At 36.1% G+C, this 11,954-nt stretch overlaps 1 protein-coding gene across 13 annotated transcripts in view; it reads right to left on the bottom strand.

The window, feature by feature from the left end:
* Positions 1-421: 421 nt before the first annotated feature.
* The window catches only part of CCSER2 (coiled-coil serine rich protein 2), a 574,371-nt gene continuing 562,838 nt past the window's right edge, over positions 422-11,954 (bottom strand). For all 13 annotated transcript variants that reach the window (XM_085607239.1, XM_085607272.1, XM_085607183.1 and 10 more), the window contains one exon: positions 422-9,428. In XM_085607239.1, coding sequence (XP_085463365.1) covers positions 7,722-9,428 — 1,707 coding nt within the window. In that variant the 3' untranslated portion in view covers positions 422-7,721. The remainder of the gene's footprint in view (positions 9,429-11,954) is intronic.

Below are 11,954 nucleotides of genomic sequence, written 5' to 3'. Positions count from 1 at the left end.
AGAATATAGGGAAGTGGAACATTTCCAGCACACTGTTGTCGAAAAAAAATTTTTTAGATCTATGTCGAGGGCACAGAAAAGAAGTAACTGACATCAGAATTTAAACGTGGCACTATTTATAGCTCTGCGACATCACTTCTGGAGGCGTATTAGGCCAGGCCACCGTAGAGTCTGACGGCCCATCTATTTGTGCACATGAGCAACTGCTGGAAAATTTCTGGGTCAGATCAGGTACCAGGGGGAATTTATAAGGTGAAAAATCTGCAGTTCGAAGTATCCATCAGAAACCACTAATGACATTGGGAATTTGACTGCTGAGTTCACAAATGACAAATTGAGAACTTTTTTTGGTATGGTTTAATCACAATGCAAACCTTTCCTCATTGGGCTTGAACAAGCTAGAAACCCATGTCACGGACACTTTATTTCAGCATAATAAACTTTAATTTATTTCCACTAGATTAACAATGAGATATTTGTATACATACATACAGTTAATTTAGGCTATTTTACAAAGGAACTCAAATGTACATTATTTACTTTTAACTGAAACAACAAAACAATTAATGTTTAGTTATCTGTGTATAGATAATTAATACTGACCGTAAGACATGAACTAGAGATGACATAATGCCTTGTCTTTCACTGATGTTTGATAGTCAAACGGTATGTCACTGGACTTGAAACTGCATGTTGTGGGATATCATTGCTTCTTGTAAATAGTAAGCATATATGGCTCTCAAACATATGGTCTTTGACATGACATTTTGTCTTTTACAGACACAAAATGATACAAAGTTACGTGAATCAGTTTTCTACGGTAATTTCATGGATACGAAACGTTCAACATTAAGGATTTATTGTAGTCCAGACTAATATGTTTGTGAAACAATATGAGGGAACTGAGTAGCACTATAGATCTTTATTAAAGTGCTAAAAAAGGTAAAGTTCTAAATTTTAGATTTTGTGTCCCAAACTTCCATAAGACTGTATTGCATGCACCACCATAATTTAATGTATACAAATGGCCAGCTGACCTCAATACTCGCTTCTGGTGCCAGGGAAGCTAACAAGGGAAAAAAAACATTGTTCAGGGTTTAAAGCATCTACGGTACTTTAGTAAACATGTTTGGTTTTAAGGCATAATGGAATTTTCAATTTCAAACACAGTTTCTTAAGCAAAAAGAAAGCACATTAATTTACAACTCAAAATATTCATTCTTTTTGGCAAATACTTTAATTTTTCCCAAATTAGATCAGAATATTGATAATTTAGATGTTTCCCCATAAAATCCAATTGTGACGCGCTATCTTTGCTGATGGAAGTTTAGAGTAAATAAACTGACACTACTCTAGCAAAAAAAAAAAAAACAAGTAACATGACTTCTACGAGGAAGAAGACAGGACTGATGTTGGGGGTTCATTGTTATGCAGATAAAGTCCCATCTTTTAAACATCTGCAGGAAAGTAAACAAGCAACATGTTTATCCAAAAGATTACATCTAGTCAAGTTAAAGAAAGAAAAGACATAATAAAGATGAATTCATTTTTTTATTCTAAGCCTATCTCAATTCCTTCCAATATGTTACAACAATCGAATCTCCATTAAATGAAATCAATGTCTTGATATGTGATGATGGCCATCTAGTTAAGGTTTGCCAGATGTTATACATTATCAAAGATAACAACTTAACGGAACCTGTAAACATTTTACGGATCGATTAATAATTTACAAATTAATGGGGCATACTGATGAACCAGAACTGAAAAAGGCTAAGAAATCGATAATCAATTTAGATAAGTTTTGCACATGTAAATACTATTTTTTTTTATTGTGAGGTGACTGTAGGGTCTTCTGATGTTGCCACATTTGAATAGCCAAATCGTTTTTGGTGGTGATAATGAGTCAAAGGAACCAACTAATTTGTTTTATTCAAAGGTAGCCAAACAAATCACGGGTGAAATGACACCAATTTATTAAGAAAAGAAAGATAAGCGTCCCCACTAGAAAGAAGCATTAAAATATAAATGACTGGTTACACAGACACGTTTCTTTTTAAAATCAAATTAATACTTTTTCTAGAGAGGAGGCATACTACTTTGGTCCACTTGAAACATTGGCGTCTTAAGATAGTAATTTAGCAACCAATTTAGGTAACAAAAGAGGCAAGCCATGCTAACTCTGTGGCTCTTGGGAAGGAGAAAGTGGAAACTTGGTCGTAGTAATAATTTAACAACATACACACTCCATCAAAAATCACGTAGAATTAAGTTGTGCTTCTGAATATTAAATACAGAAAATAAACCTTTAAAGTGAACCCACAGGATACAAAGAATACAAAAGTAATGCATTCTCCTCAACTAAAGTAGCAGAAACTATGGGTTTTGAGAACTACCATAAAAACGAAATGCTGCAAAAAAACTCATGCAGGGTCATTTAAGAACATACTTGATTTTACTGGTGTGTCAAGCTGATTAGTATTCTAAGCTAGGATGTGATGATATTTTTACATTAAAGTCAGTATTTAACATCATGAGGCAGAATTCTAGTTAAAACAAATCAAAGCAAGACAATGTACAAGATCAGGTGAAGCAATATTGAGAAACGAGGTCATACACAAAGACAGTAACAAGTCCTGCAAATAGCCCCTTGAAACACAGAAGGAAACAGGATAATGTTAGTGTTAAATACAGCAATCTGTGTAAAAAACATGGAAAACTGTGCAAAAAAACTCCCAGTGCACTGGATCTCTATCATGCTAGTACAAGGCAGCTTATATATATATACACACAGTGCTGTATAGAGACCTCGGAAATGATCAACAATTGCAGCAAAAACTGTCACTTTTTCTCTTTACAAAAAGCCGCACAGGACAGGAGGCATAGACATCATTTTAGGCACAACTCCAAGCAATTCAGCTCATTTTAAAGTGCAATTGTTTGCTTTTTCATTTATTTCTCTTACGAAAACAAATCTACTAATTATACTATTCCTATATACACAGACTGTACATTAGTTTCATAATCATTTCTAAAGATATTGCACAAAACGTATATGACAGATCTGTACAGGAGATCATTCAAGAGCAGTAATAACAGTAAAACTCCTAAACATTGGTTAAGCCATCAACTCATTTTTTTAGCTCATAAACACCACTGCAGATGAGATTAGAATCCAGAAGTCTGGTGTAAAAAGCAGCGTTGGATTGTCCAATATGGGATTTTGACCTCTGCGGAAATTAACTACAATGGAGGACTAACATACTTTCAACTGAAACTCAAAATGTCAGATTTTCAAGTAAAAGTACTACTGATGCAAATGAAATCAGCTATGCACATTTAACTGTCACAGGATATAATATACATGAATGTCTTCAATGTCAACGACCTGTAAGTTGTCTGGTTTTTTGGAAAAGGCAAATGAGTTATGAGACACCGTGAGCAGTTACTAGCTGGGAGATTAACTTGACTTCTGCTAAGGTTATGTGGAGAAAAACTAGAGTTCTATTCGAGGACTGTGGCTTGTGTACAGTCTGAACTTATTTACCAATGCATGCTGCTAAATGCTGTATACAACGATGCAGTCTTTAAGAGCAAATAAACATGTATCACTTGAATTCAATTATTCTCATAAATTTAAGGTGAACAGGCTTTGTGGGACACAGTGTTGAGTTATTTAACGGGTTGGAAACAAGGTTCATGCCTGAAGACCCCTGCATAAATGTTTGTGATAGAGAATGCATGTGTAACAGTCAAGATGTAGAGCAATATGAATTGAACTAAACTGGCTATTATCCATCTGTGCCTTGGGGATGTCAGTGAACATTTTACTGAAAAGCTCAGCATCACTAATGCGATTAGAAGTTGTGGGCCAAGTTTATTTTGTGGACTAGAACTATGATCATACAAGTTAAAACCTTTTGATTTTTACTTCAGATTTCTTCAATTTTGCTAGCACTATGTTCAACTGTTACATAAAGTGCAAACAACTAAACAAGTATCTGCATTCAAAAGGCAAGGTCAGAATAATTGGTAAAAAGAAACACTTTGAAACCCACATGAGCAGTAACTAACAGTAAGTATGTTTGACTAAAATTGTAATTGATACATTGACTAATATTTGTTTTTTAAAAGGTGAACATTTGCTTCTTTATGCATGTCAATGGCCTTTCATTGCTTATAGGGTCCCATAATTTTAGGACAATAGCTTAAAAGTGAGATAAAGTCAGATATAATGAGCAAAGGGTTTGATACCAGAGGGACCCGGACAACCCAGTAAATGCTAGCACGGAAATACTATTTTTTTTAAGACATACAAGGGAGAAAAAAGATTTGAGATTTTCAACAGTTTTATAATTGTGTAGATACTTTTATGTTGTTGTATTTCTTGGCAATTAGGATTTTAAAAAAAATGAATTTTTGTATTCCTTAAATAGTTGGAATACTCACCCAAAAAGATTAATCATTTAGGTGAATACCCTATTCTCAACAAAGGAATTTACATTTTACCATAAAGGAAGGTTGAAAGAAAAACTCCAAATTGGTAAACGTAATGGACTAATAGCCAGGATAGTTGGTCTTAATTTATTTTTACAAATTCAAATGACTGATATTTGTGGTAAGCAAAATATCTCGCTTATTAACGAGATGCAGTCCGACAATATTCAAACATTTTACTCCGTCCAGCTGTACCACTTACTGTCAATAACAATTTTCCATGCAATTATGCAAGGTTGTTCCATGCAAATAATTTGATAAAATCTAGTATTTTGCTTTGTCATCCCTACTACAGTAATTAAATATACTTCACAGATTACTGTTAAATACAACATCTCTTGATAAAGTTCTACTTGGCAATCTGTAAAAGTGCAAATACTACTTACATTGAAACTGCCACTAAAAACCTGTGAGAGTCAGGCTCCAAACTGGCATAAAGGGAATGGTTTAAAATAATCTACCTGAAAGCACCCATTTCAGCTATTAAAATGGTAGAACCTCTCCCTGTTAAAAAGCAACAGAACAAGTCAGCAAAATGTTTCTAATCCGTGTTGATTTATTCCTTTCATTCATTTTTTTTTTAAATGAACAAATGATTTATTACTGATTTGAGTAAAGCTAGTGGGGTGTTGTTTGCACCCAAGAGAAAGAAATAGCATAGCAAAAGACACGCCAGAAAATTCATCCAATTACTACCTAACTGATTTAGAGACAGTCAACATTTTCTGACAACTTATGTGATATGAGGAAAGTGTCACTAAGGAGTTTGATCATGCTTGCGTTTAGTCCTCATCTTTTAGTGCCACTGTCCTAGCAATATCATTTCTGAATAACATCCACATTTTTCACTTAAACTTTGGCAAGTAACAACCATTAGGAGGCTCACAAATCTGAAATTATGGAAAATTCTTCTATGTACATCAGGGCTGGATAAGATTAATTCTGGAAAGTTGCTTGCCATATCCTGATAGGATTTAGGAGAAATGTACTTCTCTTTCCCAGCAGCAATGACACTTGCATGCCTATCCCACAAGGTCTTGCTTCCTGCTTCAAGAGAAAAGTCGACTGGCTTCAAACCAAGACAAATTAGCAGAGCTTCACAACAATATAGTCTACACAGGTATTAAAAAAACTGATTATACGCATTCTTAATTAAAACTGGTAAATTCCAGAAATAATAATGGTGGGCTGTTCAAAGTAAATATCGGAAACCATGCAATAAATTAATTGGGTAGTTTTCCTGTGGACTGAAGTTAAATAACGGATATATGCGTCAATCATGTGTTTTTTAGGGCTAGAGTTTTTAGTAGGCTTTTTTTCATATTATGAGAATTCAAAAACCTTTGATCTTCAACAAAGTTACATAACTATTAACTTTACCAAGCAACACACGTAAATAAATTCCATGAGATAATTTGGGACTCAGTTACCGACTTTTTCAATCTGACCTTCCTTTCCCATATTTTAGTCGCAGCACACTGAATGGATTCCTTTCCCGCCCTGGTCCATCAGCTGACAGAGACTAAGAATATCAGTAGCAGAACATTTTGATTTATTGCCCTGACTACATTGTAAAAATGCAAGGTTTGTGTTTACTGTATCATGTGAGATAAAAGTTATAGGAAGAAAAATGCCTCTTTTAAATAACAGATGTCAGCACGCAAGACATGCATTTGAAAAAAGGGATGATCTCAACAAGCTCCACATTTTCAGCTTTTAATAATGTAGTTCTGCTGCAGTCATACTTTCACAATCATTGTTGGGAATGACATTGAGGTTTACAACTATGCTGCAACATAAATGCTGACTTAGAACCCAAGGATGTTGAATGACGTGAATCGGTTTTGTGCAAATGTGATGTGCAGAATAAAGGCAAGATTTTTTTGCAGATGAGAAAACCGCCTTGGCTTAGAATGCCAAACTAGTTCTGAGTAGCCATTAGTATAAAAATACAGCAATTAAGCAGCAACTTCCTCAGGTTTGTTACTGAAGTGCTAAATATAATTTCCATTAAGATGAGTGGGGTTAAGGGGAAGTCTTGGTTTTTCCAAGAACTGAAAAACATTTTGCATGAAGAAAAATCCAAAATAATAATAATAATAATGACTTACTGTAAAATTATCTTTCCACTGTACGACAAAATAAAACAAAACCGAAAACTGATTTGAAAGAAATGCCTAACGAGTAATAGAATTCAAACACATTATTTTCTTTGAAAATTATTTATACACTAACAATACTGTGACTAAGGCTCAAACAAAAAGTGATTAACTCCCAATTATCCGGTTTAATTATAATTTGAAGTAAGATAAACAGTGCCAAAAACTAGAAAAATAAATCTGGTAAACCGTTTTGAAAATGTGTTTTGTTGCAGTACGAATAGGTAGATCTGATATGTAGATACATATAGGGTTTTTGTATAGAACTATATACCAAGACTAAAATCATAGCGGATTTGTGCATGTATCAACAGTTGCAAACCAACACAATTATGAGAACTGCATAGCAGGAAGATTTGCCAACATTTCACAAGAATGCATAGGGGCACACATATTCCTATATTTTCAAATTCCATTTCACTTTGTGAAATTGATCTTCCACTCAATTACAGAGGGGTGGTGGCTACCAATATCTCTTCCCAGGAGCAAACAAAGCAGCTTTTGTAAACTAAGGGGAGAAAAATTCAAGATTAAATAAATTACATTAAATATATTTCATTAACGTCTTAAGAAAATGGTCATCCAATAAATAAAACATCCTTGCAATTACATTTGTGTTAGAATAATCAGTATCAGGGACAGTAATTTGTGCAGTCAGTTTCTATTTTTTTCTTTATAGAGTCTATAAAGTATTATATAACTTGCAGTCATAACTCAGCTAATGAATAGTGATTGCAATGCTCAGCAATACAAATATTAAGGTTTCTAAAAATGTTCTGCAAGCAAACCTTCCTTAGATGAATGAAGAAGTTGCTGGCAAAACTATCCCTGTGAGGGGAACAGGTTGAAAAACTAAGGTAAGCAGTTTGACGCACAATTCAATAATAATTCTGATAACAGATTTTGATCTGAGGATCTGAATGGGATAATGAAAACGAATGACTGTGTCAAGTCTGCATAAAAAAACTTCAAGGCTTTGCTGAAAGAAGTCTGCACTGCTGTGATTTGATGCCCAGTCAGCAATTAGGATCAGTCAATATTTATGCACATTTGGCGGTCACACACTTATTGTGTCTTTGGTTTTGAGAGGCGGGGCAGGCGGTTAACAGTTGTGCTATCCCCAACATGCATTTCTTTCTTTTGAGACAGGGGCCGTGGGATGTTAGATGCTAGAGACTTCACTGGAGACTTGGGAGGATCAAGAGCTCCCAATTGAGATTTATCAGGATTGGTAATTTGTTTGGATTTGGAGAGAAAAATGCTTGGTGGGCGGAGCTTAGAATTTCTAGGGCTCTGCTTGCTTAGGGATGCTGAGGAATTAGAGGTCGGCCGCTGTACCTGAGTTGGATTAACAGTTGGGGATTTAACTTGTAGCAGACTTGCATCAGGAGGTTGTTGACTGGATGGACTAGCTGCTGGCAACTTCTGCAATGTTGAACTTACTGATGACGAATTTTTTACCAATGATTTAGCAATAGACATTTTTACTGTCGACGAGTTTGCTGTAGGTGGCTTTAACACAGTTTGACCAGCAGTTGGTGACTTCAGTGCTGTTGGACTGGGTGTTGGCAACCTCAACATCATCGTATTAACTGATAGTGACTTTGTTGGACTTGCTGCTGGTGACTTTAGCGCTCTAGGAGTAGTCACCGGTGGTGGAGTCAAATCTAATGCTAATGGCTTAATCACTGGAGACTCAGACACAGATTTCTGCACCTTTACATAACCTGTTTCAGTCTTTGTTGACAGGCTAACAACTGGTGTATTTAATTTCAATGGTGTACTTGCTGGAAGCATTATCTGGGATTGTTCAGGCTCTGCCAAAGTAGAAACTTGTGTAATATCCAATACTTTTGGTTGTGATAGATCATTATATTCAGCAAGTTCACTGGACTGTCTTTCTGCCTGTGAATAAATCAACAATGGACTATCAAATGGTATTGTCATTTGTGATGGATTAGATATGAGTGGATTTTGCAGCGAGGGACTTTCCAATGGTAACTCTGACAAACCAGTCAATGATGGATGGGACAAATCCTCATTTGCGGGCTTTAACTTTGATGAGCTAGACAATTTAAAATGCAGTTGTGAAGGGCTAGAAACAGTAACATGCAGCTCTCGAAGATCTGAAGTTGATGGCTGGATCTGTGGTGGACTAGCACTAGTTAGCTGCAAATCCGAATGAACATCATTGGTTACTAGCATCTTGGCTAACTTATCCATTGTCTGAAGTTGCTGACTGATGATCGTTTGGGACTGGATCTGCAATGGTTCAGAAGGAGAATATACATGATTGACTACATTAGTCTCTTCTCCAGACTTGAATAGCTGCAATGTTTTTGGGCGTTGATTCGGTAAAGCCGATACTTTCTTACATAAACCGGTTGATAATTTAGCAAGCAATTCCTCTCTTTTTTCAGGTGCTGAATTCAGTTCCACAAAGGAGGTACGAGTTTGCAGCTGTAAAGCCTCATTTGAAGCATTCGGTCCACATTCCTGCAACTTACTTTGCATCTGTAAGAATTCCCCTTCTGGTTGACCCACTTCAAAATCCTTAATTTGCAACTGTGTACTCAGTAAATCACTCAGTTCGCTTGGATCATTCTCAGTTGTTTCAGCACAGCTCCCAATTTTGACTCGAAGGCTGATATCTTCATACAGTGGCTCAATGCCATCTTTACTGGGGCCCTCTATAAGTGGTGGTCTTGCTAATCTTCCCTGGGAGTGGTCTGTTGTACTGGGGATGCTGCTGGAAGGTTGTAGTACTTGAGGCTATCAAAAAGGAAAACACAACAAAAAGCATTAGCAATGTATGGCCACCTTACTGTTAAACAGTGCCATTTAGCCATTGTGGCTGAGGCTGTACAATGCGTGGTTTGCTACAGAAATCGAGCATAAGCTTGTGGATTCTATTATGAAACACAATAGGAAGTTTGGCCTCTGCCATTTTATGTGGTCATACATAATGCCTGCAGAAGATAATCCCTAAAAAGCAGCCCAGCAAGCACTGGGTAAGGCATAGTTGAGTATTATGGTTTCCTTCTAAGAGTATTTTACAAAAGTGTTCAATGTTTTCAAAACCCATGTTAGAGAAGATAACATGGGAGACCACCGATTTAAAACTGGTTTCACAGCCTACCTTAAACTAGTGTTCTTCAAATAATTCACTTAATTGGCAAGAACAAAAAAAGTAAATGCGAAGCAGGCTTTTTCTTTTTTTTTTTTTAAATTGTATTTGGACTGTGCGTCACTTCTCTCAGAGTCGTTGCTGGACAACCCCTTCTCTCTTTCTCTCTCTCTACTCCCCAAGCAGCACTTACATGAACAGCAAGTGCGCAATGCCAAAGAACTGAAGAAACCAGATAAGATGAGTCAGTTCAGAGTCACAGAGGGACAAAACACAAACGCTAAATGCACACAATTTTCACAGAATTGCCAACAAATACTTAAATTGGCAAATTTTATTGAATTGTTTTAGTGCGGTTGCAGATCATAACATGGTAGTGACTGAAGAGGATCAAGTATTTTTGTGTTGTGTATTTCTAGTGTTGAGAATTATTTCCTTTCTTCACTCAGATTCATTAAGCAAACAAGCAGGTTCAAAATACAGTGGCAATACTATACAATTAAACGAAGCGGAAAAAGATTATATACATGCCTAGAAAAAGAAACTATGGGCCAGATGTACTAAGCCATTTTGCAGTCGCAAACCCTGTGATCTGGCCAAATCACAAAATGGATTTGAAAATGGAAATCGAACCGCATTTGGAAGAGGCCTGTTGAGGGGGTCACTTCCTGCGATTCAGATGTATCAATGGCTTGCAACCGCAAGATTAAAAACACACTTTTGTAAATGTAAAAAAATAAAATAAAAAAAAAAAAGATTGTTTGGGAAATAGGAAACTCATAACTTTATGGAAAAGAATACCTCATATTTAAAGTCGATCACAGACATGCTGGCCTGCTGACTCAAGCAGGTCACTATCCCTGTGAGGAGGCCACCAATCGCTAATTGTGACCTATCTCATTATTATTCATGTTTGTAAACCTCTCTATTTTTTCAAAATGACCTATTAGTGCATAGGTCAGTTCACAAAGTAAGAATCAATTTAGAAAAATGCAGGTGTACAATTTGCAATCACTCTCTGCTAACAGATTCTTAGTACACACTGGCCTTAAGTTCCAAAGTCTAGTGTTATGCTGAAAAATGAAAGGACAATATATATTGGTTCACATGAAAATGAATAATGCCGTACATGTGGACAACATAAAATAGTGTTGGTAATTTGAAATGTTCAATTACCAACATTTATGTGAAATCAGACACACTTCTAATGGATACTGCCAATTTCAGGCAAGTGCCCTTCAAATCAGCTTCTATAGCATGCGAGGTTTCCTCCACGAATGCATGTAATCTTTAAGGTAATGTATTGTAGCCACTCTGAGACTCTACAGTTTGGTCGACTGCTCTCTCTACACAATATATTTAGGATTGAAAAACATTGTACAACACATTAAAAAGAAACTTTTGAAGATAAGCAAGAAGGGACTAAGAACAGAAATGGTTTTAGGTTCTTGTAAAATTGTAGTACGTATATGCAGAGATAAAATGGAATGGAGCAATATAATCGGTTTGTCCCTTATATTCAGATTAAGAGTATCACAATCAGACAAAGCTGTGATCAGAAGTTTATTTTAGTCAATAGTTGTCTTTTGTAATGTGTTTTAAGTGACAACAGCTAAGGACGCGACATTAGGCAAAGATCCCACAATCAGTCATGCATATTTGAACCAGGACCAATTGATTACGTGGCTTCCTCTACATCTGATGCTGCCACCATGTAAAAAATATGTTAGCTAACAGTTTATACATATTTAAATACAATAATGAAAACAAAACTCAAATAATTAAACCAGTAAAATTATGGATTTTCCTCAAATGGGGGCAATAACACTTGCTAATCAGACTATCTTGCAATTATGGGCCTGGCCCACAGGCAAGGAAGCATAGAGAGGCAATATGTGCTTAACAAGGAATACGTTGTTCGCAGGTATAGGGAATGGGGCTTATTATGCATCCCTCTGTACTTCTCAAAAACAAAACTAGGTGTGATAAATGCGAGGATCAGTAAAACACAATATTAAAGGGAGTGGTAAAACTGTACACAATGCAAACGGAAAATGGCGTATACATTGTTGAATAGATTTAGACCTCTTCTTAGGGGGGAGTGGAAGGAAAAGCACTGGGGCTTTGTTTGCAGAAAAACACTGTACCACCAAATGTTCTGGGGAAGAATG

Source organism: Triturus cristatus, chromosome 1_2 (assembly GCF_964204655.1).
Source record: "Triturus cristatus chromosome 1_2, aTriCri1.1, whole genome shotgun sequence".
Lineage (NCBI taxonomy): Eukaryota > Metazoa > Chordata > Amphibia > Caudata > Salamandridae > Triturus > Triturus cristatus.
This window is presented reverse-complemented; position numbering and strand designations above follow the sequence as displayed.